Source organism: Schistocerca americana, chromosome 1 (assembly GCF_021461395.2).
Source record: "Schistocerca americana isolate TAMUIC-IGC-003095 chromosome 1, iqSchAmer2.1, whole genome shotgun sequence".
Classification (NCBI taxonomy): Eukaryota; Metazoa; Arthropoda; class Insecta; order Orthoptera; family Acrididae; genus Schistocerca; species Schistocerca americana.
Window position 1 is genome coordinate 874,605,935 of NC_060119.1, and position 14,537 is coordinate 874,620,471.

A 14,537-nucleotide genomic window follows, 5' to 3' on the forward strand; every position below is an offset into this window, starting at 1 on the left:
ATGTGCATTGTGAATAGCAACGGTCCTACGACGTTCCCCTGCGGCACACCTGAAATCACTCTTACTTCGGAATACTTCTCTCCATTGAGAATGACATGCTGCTTTCTGTTATCTAGGAACTCTTCAATCCAATCACACAATTGATCTGATAGTCCATATGCTCTTACTTTGTTCATTAAACGACTGTGGGGAAATAACTGCCCATTCGCGACTCTTGCGTTTACACTCTTACTGCGTCACGTGCCCACCACACCACCAGAAGGGCCGGCCGCGGTGGCCGTGCGGTTCTGGCGCTGCAGTCCGGAACCGCGGGACTGCTACGGTCGCAGGTTCGAATCCTGCCTCGGGCATGGATGTGTGTGATGTCCTTAGGTTAGTTAGGTTTAAGTAGTTCTAGGTTCTAGGGGACTGATGACCTAAGATGTTAAGTCCCATAGTGCTCAGAGCCAGCCACCAGAAGGCATTCCACCTCGCTGTGGGGATTGGTTATAATGTTTTGGCACATCAGTGTAATCTGTCTTGTCGATGCAGCACGGAATGGAACTGCGAATGCTTCCGGAGCTTTTGAGCTCGAGTGCGGAACGAGTGACGCAGCCGCCGGCACCGGCGGCGTCGATCGGAGGCGGACGCCGCCAGGGGCGCGATTGTCGCCAGTGGCAGGAGGCGGGTCGCGGCAGGCCCCCTGTGCGTGCGGTCAGTTGGCTGCCACCTTCCGCCGGAGGTGGACGCGGCGCGTGTGTGCACTGTGGTGGGTGCTGTGCAGTGCCGTGGTGTGCAGGTGTGCGGAGTGACGGTCAGTGCGATTCATGAGGGCAGCTGTGGTCGTGCGTGCGCTGGTCGGGGCGCTGGCCGCCGCGACGTTGCGCGCGGCCGTGGGCAAGCCTGCAGGGGGCGGTCAGGCGGAGCACCTGTACATCGACGGCGACACGGTGAGTACTCACTCCCCAGGACGACACTCGTCAGTTTCCAGACTATCAGCCATCTACTAGAGTTGTAAAACTACTGCAGGCTACCGTAATTAACCGTAGGTTTCCTAGTAGCTTTGGTCAGTTAAGATCGAACCCGCGTTACCTGTACGTTTGGTGTGTTGCATTCCTATCAGGCGTTACCTCATATCGATCGCTTTTTTTTTTTTATTACGTATGCAATGAACTGTCTCGAAACTATGTGAGGATATACACCACTGGCCATCAAAATTGCTACACCACGAAGATGACGTGCTACAGACGCGAAATTTAACCGACAAGAAGAAGATGCTGTGATATGCAAATGATTAGCTTTTCAGAGCATTCACACAAGGTTGGCGCCAGTGGCGACTCCTACAACGCGCTGATATGAGGAAAGTTTCCAACCGATTTCTCATACACAAACAGCACTTGACCGGCGTTGCCTGGTGAAACGTTGTTGCGATGCCTCGTGTAAGGAGGAGAAATGCGTGCCATCACGTTTCCGACTTTGATCAAGGTCGGATTGTAGCCTATCGCGATTACGGTTTATCGCATCGCGACATTGCTGCTCGCGTTGGTCGAGATCCAATGACTGTTAGCAGAATATGGAATCGGTAGGTTCAGGAGAGTAATACGGAACGCCGTGCTGGATCCCAATGGCTTCGTATCACTAGCAGTCGAGATGACAGGCGTCTTATCCGCTTGGCTGCAACGGATCGTGCAGCCACGTCTCGATCCCTGAGTCAACAGATGGGGAAGTTTGCAAGACGACAACCACCTGCACGAACAGTTCGACGACGTTTGCAGCAACATGGACTATCAGCTCGGAGACCCTGGCTGCGGTTACCCTTGACGCAGCATCACAGACAGGAGCGCCTGCGATGATGTACTCAACGGCGAACCTGGGTGCACAAATGGCAAAACGTCAGTTTTTCGGATGAATCCAGGTTCTGTTTACAGCATCATGATGGTCACATCCGTGTTTGGTGACATCGCGGTGAACGCACATTGGAAGCGTGTATTCGTCATCGCCATACTGGCGTATCACCCGGCCTGATGGTATGGGGTGCCATTGGTTACACGTCTCGGTCACCTCTTGTTCGCATTGACTGCACTTTGAACAGTGGACGTTACATTTCAGATGTGTTACGACCCGTGGCTCTATCCTTCATTCGACCACTGTCAAACCCTACATTTCAGCAGGACAATGCACGACCGCATGTTGCAGGTCCTGTACGGGCCTTTCTGGATACAGAAAATGTTCTACTGCTGCCCTGGCCAACACATTCTCCAGATCGCTCGTCAATTGAAAACGTCTGGTCAATGGTGGCCGAGCAACTGGCTCGTCACAATACGCCACTCACTACTCTTGATGGACTGTGCTGTCGTGTTGAATCTATATCGGTAACTGTACCTGTACACGCCATCCTAGCTCTGTTTGACTCAATGCCCAGGCGTATGAAGGCCGTTATTACGGGCAGAGGTGGTTGTTCTGGGCACTGATTTCTCAGGATCTATGCACCCAAATTGCGTGAAAATGTTATCACATGTCAGTTCTAGTATAATATATTTGTCCAATGAATACTCGTTTATCATCTGCATTTCTTATTGGTGTAGCAATTTTAATGGGCATTAGTGTATAAACGTCTGAGTAACCTACGAAATATTTTTGGTCTACATTGTTATGCTCCTGTCTGTTGCTTAAGAATAAGCAGTACTTACAGTAAAACTAAAATTGCCAGTATTTAATTCAGATTTCAATCGAAAATTGTTGATTTGCCATGTGAGAGGGATGTTGCAGCAAAAATTAACAAAAATACAGATTTATCTTATAGCACTAGAAAACACATTTTACTCAAAAAAATGGCAAAATAAAAAAACTACAAAACATACAGTATCAAACATTAATTCAGTACTTCCTCGAACTTATACAGGGTGTTACATACTTGTAGAGATTGTAGAGGGGACTTAGTAGATTATGTTTTATGTACGAACCCATGTCTGGAAACACATGAAATGAATTCGCAGTTGGTAATAAGGACTACCATCATCTGTGGAATGGAATGACGACAACGAAAATTTGTGCCGGTCCAGGACTCGAACCCGGATTTCCCACTCATCGCGAGCGGTCGCCTTACCATTTGGCGTAGACGCATTATTGACGACATACGGAAGTTTGGTTCTGGCCGTAAATCTTGCACGGATAGCCAAATGGAAGCCGGCACGGCAGCTCAGCGTGTTCGGTCAGAGAGCTGGTTCGCCTCTGTAATCAAAAACCGAGTGGAAGGATCAACCAGCGAACTTGAACGGATGAAAATGGAAATGTCGTGTGGCTACGGCCTCCCGTCGGGAAGACCGTTCGCCTGGTGCAGGTCTTTCGATTTGACGCCACTTCGGCGACCTGCGCGTCGATGGGGATGAAATGATGATGATTAGGACAACACAACACCCAGTCCCTGAGCGGAGAAAATTTCCGACCCAGCCGGGAATCGAACCCGGGCCCTTAGGATTGACAGTCTGTCACGCTGACCACTCAGCTACCGGGGCGGACGATGTCATGTGACGTCCGCAACGACGAAACACAACGATAAAAAAAAAGTGGTAAGGCGACCGCTCGCGATGAGCGGGAAATCCGGGTTCGGGACCCAGTCTGGCACAAATTTTCAGTGTCGGCATTCCATTCTACAGCTGATGCTAGTTTTTATTCGCAACTGAAAATTAATTTCACGTGTTTCGTAACCGCTGATGTCGCCACAGTGGCTGTATGTCCAAAGGAACATTGCATCGTCATTAGAATAACACAGGCACTGCAATGTTGTACATGTCTGGAAATGTCATCCAGCGACGCCACAGAGCGTCAAAGTTATCGGCGCCTCTAAAATATATATGTATCAGGGTGATTCTGTGATTCCGTTACAAACTTTCTAGGATGATAGAGAAAGATAAATGTATCAATTTGAGTTAAGGGTCGTTGCAGCGGAAACCAACTTGTCAATAGCTAGAAGAGAAAACCGTTCTGATATCTCTGATAGTGGAATACATGTACTCGTACTGTTGTTGCTAAGACTGTAGTGTAAGCAACTTTCGAAGATGGTAGGGTGGACCAAAACAAGAAAAATTCTACTGAACATGGGCTATGAGCACTTGCTCAATAGAGGAGACGTGGTTCACAGTAGCGAAGATTAAGAAATGCTCGTAAGTCTAAAGGTATGCATTTTAGAGCCCCTGTTTACTGGACATTTTTTCTTTGCTTTCGTCCATACTACCACCTCTGGAAGCTCCTTGCCCTACAGCCTTAGCTACACAGAACCAGTACATGTATTCTACTGTCGAAGGAATCAGAACGATTTTCGCATATGACCATCGATTCGTTCGTTTCCGGTACAGGGACCCTGCACTCAAATTGATACATTTATCCTCTCCATCATCCTAGAAAGCTTGTAACATCATTACAGAATCACCCTGCATGTACATACATTCATAGGGGCCGCGCGCCAATTCGTTTGATGCTCTGTAGCGTCGGTGGATGGCGTTTCCGGACATAGGTTTCTGTGTAAAACTTGATCTAGTAAGTCCCCTCTACAACCTCTAGAAGTGTGTAATATAAATCGTGGAACAGCCAGTGCAAAACATGTTTCTGTTATTCATAAACAACGTTCAGATATACCGATAACAACGGGAAAGTACTGACTTTGATCATCGCGAAGAACATTCTGTTCTTCATAAAGCAAAAACAATTTTATATACCTTATGTTTATGCATGTGAACTGTACATACGTGAAAAGTAATGGCTTTGGTTCCATAAAAGCGCAGAAGTTACGCGATCAACTGTATTAATTTTAAAATAATTCATGTTCTGTAAGGGGATAAATTACGCAATGGATTTTAAACCAAATGTACAGTTCTAATTATGTGAAAAATAGCCGACCAAACAAACAAATGTACAAAGAGAAGTCGTTCGCTCCTCATTTCTTTCTTACATATTCACTGACGTTTCCTTTCCTACCAGTTTTAAAAATCGTACCGGTAATTCTACTGTGTACTACACGATTTATGTAGTGTACCAAAACTACCGAACCGTAGTTTTGGTAGAGCACAGCTCTACCACCTGCTCACTGCACTTTGTCTCACTATCTCGTTTACCATCATGTTTTTCCATTCTAAGCGAAAACGTGCGACTGCACACCAGAATTACGCTATCGTATTCTTCCGTTCCGTGTGAGACGATGTGACAGCGCGAATTTCTATAAGCAAGAATTATACAAATTTTACTGTCCGCGGTCGTTCAGAAATGTGGTTTCACTGGCTACAGTAGCCAGAAACAAAACAAAAAATCTAGTGTCCTCCGTCACAATTCATTCCACTGATTTTTCTGTTAAAAGTTTTTCCAACCGGCTAATACGAATTAATTAAATTAATGTGCAGATACGGCCACAGGTGACCCGCCCGAATAGCTGCTTTTTTCGGAGCTGCATTTCCGCACCTAAGGCCTGTCATTTGGTTCGTAGTGCTCCACGCACTCCTCTCACGGCCCCCACCGCGCTGTAGGACTCCATTACGCAGCTGTAGCGGCGGGAACCGTTGCCCATGCTCCACCACTTGGAGATGGGGCTTTGTGGCTTTCTTTTGGCTGCTCTTTTATTGTTTGCATTTCTTTACACACGGCGTACGTAATTTTTGACAAGAAAATACATGTAACTGGTAACAGGAAATTAAAAATCTGTGTTCAGCTTTAAGAAGAAATAAGATAAGAAAGTGGAGAAATAGTTATCTGGAAACCAACTCCACCCGGGGAACGGGACCTGGTAATTTACTGCAATTGCGTCATCCATTAGCGTTGCTACCCTTGATAGTATTACTCACATGAGCATCACGACTTGATTAAACCGCACGCTGCTTCCGGGATTCAGGGAGGCGCTCCCGCCCCTGAGAGAATTAATGACGAGGGCTGGCCGGCCTAGATGAGATTTTTACGTGGTTCCCCATATCCGACTAGGTGAATACCCGACTGGTATCTAAGTCCCACCGGACTTATATGATTTCAAACATTTCGAAAACTTCCGCGAACTTTCACGAGGGGTAACACAAATGGGGTACGCAAATTCCATCCAGGGATAAGGAGGGCGAGTGAGGAGGGAAGAGATGGCTACAGGAAGGGCATCCAGCCTCTCTCTGCCCCTAACGTTGCAAAATCCGCAATAACATGCCAACAGCTGAAGATGCGGGATAAGACCAGGAAAAAGAAGATAAACGGCCATAGGCTGAGAATTGCTTGATTTATTACTAACTTCGCCCCGGACTCTGGCGTTCTTACATCAGTGGGTGAAAAATCATAACGTATTCATAAAAGCCAAGTGTGTGTACGTAAAGACGCACTTCCCTCCATGACCGCGGTAGCGTTCTCGTTTCCCGCGCCCGGGTTCCCGGGTTCGATTTCCGGCGGGGTCAGGGATTTTCTCTGCCTCGTGATGACTGGGTGTTGTGTGATGTCCTTAGGTTTAAGTAGTTCTAAGTTCTAGGGGACTGATGACCATAGATGTTAAGTCCCATAGTGCTCAGAGCCATTTGAACCCTCCATGACCACCAACTGCTACCCACTCGCTGTTGAGATGATTGATAACCCTTGGTCTCCTGTTGTTAATAGGGGAGATGATCGCAGTGGGTGGAAGTGCGTGAGTATGGGTGGCAAAAATCGTTTTCTCGCATACTGTGCTTATGAGTACTTTCTCAAAGTCGTTTTTTATCATGTTCCAAAATTTACTCTCGCAGAAAATTCTAAAATATTCAAAAAATTTTAGAATGTTAAAGGCTAAATTGTTGCGAAATTTCTTCAATTTCGAATATATCCGAGTGTTGTACAGTATGAAACACAGCAAAATCATCAGCACGTGGACAAATACGGAAAGAGTGTATGGTCATCATATGGGACGAAAGCACAGTGGCCTACAGGAAGTCTTTGGAAGCACTGAATAGAACACTCCAGAACTTAGGAGATAATCTCAGTTTAATAGGAGGTGTGTTCTAATATTGTCAAACGCTGCCTGTCCTTCTGAAATTGACGCCAGCTAACAAGCTAAAAGCCTGATTTAAAAAGCTGTTCATAAAGCAGAACGTAAAAATAATCAAGTTAACAACAAATAGGAGAACGCAAATCTCGGGAGACGAAAGTACACTAGAACCTTTCTCAAATAGAAGAAGGCTCCTATCCAACAGACGAAAATTCTATTCAAATCGTACTGACAAATGAGTTGTCTCATATCGCTGAATAATTTGAACAATTCATAAAGGAAATAAACCCAGATATTATCGAATATTATACCACTTCAGAATGGTTGCACGAGCGAGTTATTCTAGCGACGAATAATGAATTGTTAGCACGTCAACAATACCGTTCAAGAGATGTTCCGGCGACAGAGAAAATTTACTTGTCGATCGATAGCACGCTGACGAAAATGAAATAGTAAATTTTCCTACTGAATATTTAAATTCGTTGGAAGTTCCAGGAATCTGTTACAGTGTCTCAAATTGAGGGTTTGCTCGGCAGTCATTTTACTGCGGAATCCGAATTCGCCGAAACTGTGTAATGGTGCAAGACTCTGCATGACACACCTACAGAATAACATCATCGAAGCCAGTATACTGACTGGCAAAGAAAATTGGCAGATGGCATTTACAACGAGAATACCTTTCATTTCAACTGTAATGTCCTTCAGTTTAAAGCTATTCAAGTTTCAAAATTTGTTTATTTTTAGTATGAACAATAAAACAGCAAATGTGGTGCATAAGCAAGTACTGTGAAGAAATGTAAATGTAAAAACAATTTATAAACAATAAAAATTAAGTTTCCTGTTAAATTAAGTCACTTTTGATTCTGACTTGTTTTATTTCAGTAATAATAAAATTTAATCGCATCATCATTAATTAATTTTGAACAAATTATATACGTCGTACTTTTAATGGAGTATACGTTTGTATATATCTGATAAAGAGAACGGTCCTAATGGTCCTTACGCCACCAAACGTGTCCTATATTCTGACATGGGCAACACCGGGTATTGCGGCTAATGCTGTATACATAACAACAGCATGGGGTAAACTTAATCACCAAAACTAAACGTTCATCGTTCGTTGCTTTGATGGGAACACGTTACAACTTTTGTGCTCGATATAGCTTCAGCGTCAACACAGAATGGTGTGAATTGGGTATGCGATTGTTAGTGCAAGCTCTTCGGACAGGTGTATGAACCGTCTTACAACTGGGATTATATTACCACATATTTTTGGCAGAGCAACAGCAATACTGATATGTACAAAGATGGATGTTATTCATGTCACATGGGAAAATTTCTTCCTGGACAAAAAATAAATATAATGTTACTTTAAATCCGTCTTCATTGCAATTTTTTTTTTTTATTATTCATATGACCGGTTTCGGTTCATTCAGAACCATCTTCAGATCTTATATTTAAGTTACAGGAGTAACTACGTAGCATGTGAAAGTTGCTGAATTGGACGGGTTACTCCTGTAACTTAAATGTCAGATGTGAAAGTTACTGAATTGGACGGGTTACTCCTGTAACTTAAATATCAGATCTTAAGATGGTTCTGAATGAACCGAAACCGGTCATATGAATAATAAAAAAAAAATAAAAAAAATTTGCAATCAAGACGGATTTAAAGTAACATTATAAAATCACTGATTGCTGTTATCCCATAAGACATTATGTCTGTTTTTGCAAAAAAAAAAAAAAAAATAAATAAATAAATGAAAATATGTAAGTACATTGTACAAGCTACCACAATTGTTTGAGTATACCGATACGGTTTTTACTTTCCCAGTGAGATGTAACTTTTCCCATTTGTGCTTAAAATCGTACACCTGTATAATGAGCCTGCGATGAAAAATTGCCCATCCAACACACTGCGCTTTGTGTAGACGATGGTGCTGAGCGGAGCTTTCAATCTTTACGGTGTTAACATGAGGACCATGAATATAAGCTACCATGTTAAAAGTTACGTTTTAATTATTAATTTTACTTGATTCTGTTGTCATTTATTGTAATTTACACTCACAGATCCGAAGATGCTCGGGGGTAATGAGCAAATGTAGAAATAAATCGAATCGATAAGATAAACATTAAAGAATATGTGAATATGGTACTGTAGTTTGATACAGCAGTCCATGGGATCATACAAAACTCTTCGTATAAAAAATAAACGATTACATATGCAGATTAAATCACTTCATATGTCCATTTTCGTTCTTTGCGTAATTGCTTGCCTTGCCGCAGTGGTAACACCGGTCCCTGTCAAATCACCCAAGTTAAGCGCTGTCGGGCCGGGCTAGCACTTGGATGGGTGACCAACCGGTCTGCCAAGCGCTGTTGGCAAGCGGAGTGCACTCCGCCCTTGTGAGGCAAACTGAGGAGCTACTTGACTGAGAAGTAGCGGCTCCGGTCTCGGATACTGGCATACGACCGGGAGAGCAGTGTGCTGGCCACATGCTCCTCCGTATCCGCATCCGGTGACGCCTGTGTACTGAGAATGACACGGCGGCCGGTCGGACCTCATTCGGTCGCCCAGGGCTTGTACACTTAGTAATGAAAAGAGACTTAGTATCCACGGCACTGCTCACAAGAAAGTAATAGGTGATTTACATCGCATTCTGTGGCTCAATAGAACGAACGATTTGCGGAGTCGTTGATCAAACCGCATACTTGTCATACGGTCTACCGCATGTCCAAAACGTAAATGATGTTCTTTGGAGACGATAAATTGCAGATTACAGTACTATTTATTACCACTTTTCTTCCGACATGATACGCCTTCGATTTAAGTTCGGAAATGTGGTCGAATACATTGAAATTGGGGATAAGTAATTGCCCACAGGGCGTTGCGTCCTTCATGATGTCACTTTACTCGTTTTGTTTAATCTTTTGGCGCGCTAGTTTCCAGAAAAAGCACACACAGAAGGCCGTACCTCTGTAACTTAACCTCCTTCAGCCTTAAGGTCATAAGGTGAATTTTGTTACCTCGCCGCATTGCTGTAAGCCGACAGCACATTTACCGAGTGAGATATGATACTGATGTCACTCATTTCTAGCGGCCAGACAAACCGAAGAGCTTACACGACGGCCACCGCCTCTGCGGCGAACACTGACGTGTTCTGAGGGACGGTTCATGGCCGTTATGTTTGGGAATCAGAACGAAAGAAGGAGAGACCTGTAATGGGTGACCATTTGTTTTCGATCCGGTCAGGTCAGTCTGTTGTCTGTTGTCGCAAAAATGGTGCCAGTATTTGACGTTTCCCGTTTAGACAACATATGGATGTAGCAGAAAGCAAACTGGTGCGAGAAAGGTATCTCATAGTTCTGGTTAGACCAGTGAACTTTAGAAGAGTTCCTGTTAAGTTGGGATTACTATTTACCAGCGTGCTTTTTGTTCCAAGAATGAAACGACAATTTGCCAGAATAACCTTCTGCAAGGCTACTAATTTCTGATCAGGTGAGGGACCAAAGGGTTTATACTCTTCACAGTATATACTTATGAGCAAGTTACTGTCACCGAATTTAGAGAGGCACTTTCCCTTCTTCGAAGGGCGGAGCACTGGTGGAAGATGAAGACGTCGCTCGGATCAAAATTCCAAAACAGCGTATTGCTATTATGTCTAACTTTGAAGTCCTGCTTTGATGTCACTGTAGTAAAATATCTCGCTGTAAACTTATTGAGGTCCCTTCAGAGATCGATACTGGGTAAGAACACTGACTTTATTGTGCACTCTACCAAACCGCACAGAGAACGCTTATCGCTTGCTCCAACCCCGGAAGAATGTCTGATGTAAACACATCGCGTCAGCCATGAGTCGAAGATTAGTCCCAGGAATCGTACAGTAAAGGTTGTTGATATCGTACCGACTTTCTACGGAGTCTACGTCATTCGCAGGGAAAGCTGTTGTACACGCTTGCGAGTAAACAACACTCCTTGTGATTTTAGGGAGTGTATTGCTACCTTTTTCTATGCATGTATCCTTAAAAGTTGTGACCTTTGAGCAGAGGCATATATCGTTTGCGTATTAAAAAAATATGCAGTTGACAGCAGATAAGTTTAGATAAATTCTTGGCGTACAATATGGGAGTGAAGACCGCTCATTGCAGGACGGCTGCGTGACCCATTTACCATGTCATTGCTCATCTGAATATATGCCCATTAAGTGTTGCAACCAATAGGTACCAGTGATGAAGGTATCAGAAATTCTAAGAGCGCGTGACTTCTTCGATTCTTCACTTTCCGCCAATGGAATTAATTCCTTATAGCATCTCTGTTGATAATATGTAGGGTCCACCTTTTATACTAATTGAAACATATTTTTCCTTTTTGTCGTTACTGCTGAAGAATTGTTTCCATTCGTTCTCATGAACACGTATAAAGCTCGGTATCATTCGAGAGTAAGGATTTTCTTTTTTGCTTAGTGCTTCACATTATGTCTTAGTATCGCTAAATGAGTCTTGATAGAAATACACCTCTTGGATGGGCAGCTGAAACGTTCAAAAGCGTACAGGAGCTGTGTTCCAAGGCGTAGTGTTTCGAACGACTCGGTACAGTGGTTAAGGCACTGGATCTTAACGCGTGAGGGGCGGTGTTCAAATATGTGTCGGGTCACTCTAGTTTACATCTCCGTGGTTTCCGTAAATCACGTCAGGCTCGTTTCCTAAACAGGCAGCCGTCGCTACCTTCCCTTGCCCTTCTCCGACAGACATCTGAAGACACCGCTGCCGACATAGAACTTTGAGTTTCCGGCCATATTTTCTATCCATAGTCTTCTGTTATGTGAAATTGTGGTTGGGGCATTATCCTTCTCACTATGAAAATAAAAGTAAAAAATAAATGTAAAAAATGTTTTCGGCTTTAAGAGAAATCACATATGTAACTTAACTAAAGTGAAATAAATCAATTCAAGGAAACAGTCATTCAACTCAGATGTTCGAAAACTAATCAGATTTACATTGTTCTTAACCGAATTGAATTGTTACGTTTCAACATGTGTTAACACAAATACTGTGAAGTTACCTGCGTCAATGCCTGTAGCGTTCAGAATATTTTAATGAAATTTTTGAACACTAATTCGGTGACGTTCGCGCTAAAGAGTAACTACTCGGAAAAACCATTAATTTCGGAGTCGATACATGAATGGTTACTTCCAGACTTTAAATTATTTCGTCAGGGTGGAAGTCATCCACAATTTATTTTGTTTTTTGAAAGACAGTTCATTATGAAAAAATCACAAAACTGTACGCAGTTAATGTCAATAAGAATTTTCGTCGAGCAATTACAGCAGAAACGACAAAAACTACAATGTTGCCTTCACATAACATTCCACGTCTTGTCCACACTACAACAGATAGATTATTAACGTAAACAGAGTCAATACTCGCTATTCAAAGGTCTTGGTGGACACATCGGTACCAGCCGACCGCCGTGTCATCCTCCAGCAATGGAATCATTGGTTGCGATATGGAGGGCGTGGGGTCAGCTCAGCGGTTTTTGTCAATTTTCGTAACCCGGAGCCGCTACCACTCTGTCACGTAGCTCCTCAATTGGTATCACGAGGCTGAATACGTCCCATTCCAGCCCTCTCAACAAGCAAAAAAAGAGTCTCTGGCAGTGCAGGGAATCAAACCCGGATCCTCCGCACGCCAGTCGGCCGCGGTGACCACTGAACTACGATGGCGGAAAGGCGATGACTAGTATAATTTCTAGGGACATTTTTTAAGCAAAAATAGTAGACGGGTATACGAGACTTTATAGCTGCAAATTTGTTTACCAATACACTGTTGACCATTAAAATTGCACCACCACTTGACGGTATGCAATAAGCGTCTAATTCGGATGAGCTGTACTACGTCCTAGCGAACCACACGAAGTAGATGGAGATATATTATTTACATTCTGCATAACTTTATCGCCAAGTGCAGTGCAATGGTTTCGTTCACAACTGACGGCTCGCCAGCAATGCGTCATGTCCAGCACCGTAACGTCACAGTAGAGGCAAGTAGTATCTAGCATCCCCGAGGCTTCGGTTTTAGGTCCTACACTCTTCTCATTGTACGTATATGACGTGTAATGAGCTTTGTCCTACTGCAGATACCATACATACGCTGAGACATCCAGTTGTATCTAAGTGCCAAACGTATAAACCTGAAGACAGGTATCAGGAAACTCATACCCTTCCTGTGTACATTATCAAAATGTGTGTAGGATATAGGGTTCAAGATGCTAGACGTGTGACTAGAGCCTCCCGTCGGCTAGACAGTTCTTTCGATTTGACGCCACTTCGGCGACTTGCGCGTCGATGGGGATGAAATGATGATGATTAGGACAACACAACACCTAGTCCATGAGCGGAGAAAATCTCCGACCCAGCCGGGAATCGAACCCGGGCCCTGAGGATTGATATTTTGTCGCGCTGACCACTCAGCTACCGGGACGGACAGAGTTCAATATCAACCCATGCAAAAACCAAGTGGTACTGGTTGGTCATTTTTAGGCCCATTAGCCCCAAATATCGGAAATGCCTACCATCTTGAACAGCAAATGGGACAAATGTCTTCTCTCCTATAGCAAAGAGTCTAGGAGTAATAATAGACGGAAATCTAAATGGGGCTGAGCACATAACTGCAAAGTGTGAGAAGGCAGCAGCAACTCTCCATGCCCTCCAAAAATATGATTCTGTTCCTTCTTCATCTGAAAAAGAAACTTGTACAAACAGTTATACTTCCTGTTATTGATTACAGGGATGTTGTCCTGTAAGGCCTTTCCCAGGAAAGTTCACGGCGCCTGGAACTAGTTATGAATGCCTGTATTCGTGATGTCTGTAATGTTCGACTCTTTTATCACATTTAACTATTATATTCACAGCCACCGTGGCTTCGCGCAGAGAAGCGCAGGGATTTTCATACCCTCTGTCTCCTCTACTGACTTATCTGTCTTGCCTGAGCAACACGACAGAAAGAGTCTTTCCGATCAGAGCAAAACCGTTTCTGTCCCACTCCATAGTTCAGCCACGTCCGATGTCTTTCTCAGCAGCAGGATCCCGACTATGGAACAAACTCTTTCATTATATTAGAGAACTAAGTAACATCTCCAGCTCCAGCGTGCAGTTAATAACGTATCAACCAAAGCAATAATAATGATTACCATCGTCCCTGTATGCACTCCTTACCTTGTACATCCTTCTTTCCAATCAGATCTTCCTCACTTCCACTAGGAAACCTTCTTTTCCTGGAGCTCGCTATATCAGAAAATTTTGTATACCTATAAATTTTTCGTATATCTGTCACTACCATTATTATTATTATTATTATTATTATTATTATTATTATTACTATTAATAGCAGGAGCTGCAGTAGCACAAGAGTTTTGGAACGTATACTGTATTCAAACATTATGAAGTACCTCGAAGAAAACGATTTATTGATACATAGTCAGCACGGTTTCAGAAAATATCGTTCTTGTGAAACACAAAGGGCACTTTATACTCATGAAGTAATAAGTGCTATCGACAAGGGATGTCTAATTGATTCCATATTTTTA

General features: G+C 43.6%; 1 protein-coding gene across 1 annotated transcript in view; it reads left to right on the top strand.

Moving 5' to 3' along the window:
* Positions 1 to 750: 750 nt before the first annotated feature.
* LOC124614036 (matrix metalloproteinase-2-like) overlaps positions 751 to 14,537 on the top strand; it is a 914,756-nt gene continuing 900,969 nt past the window's right edge. Inside the window, exon 1 of the mRNA XM_047142873.1 lies at positions 751 to 929. Coding sequence (XP_046998829.1) covers positions 807 to 929 — 123 coding nt within the window. The 5' untranslated portion in view covers positions 751 to 806. The remainder of the gene's footprint in view (positions 930 to 14,537) is intronic.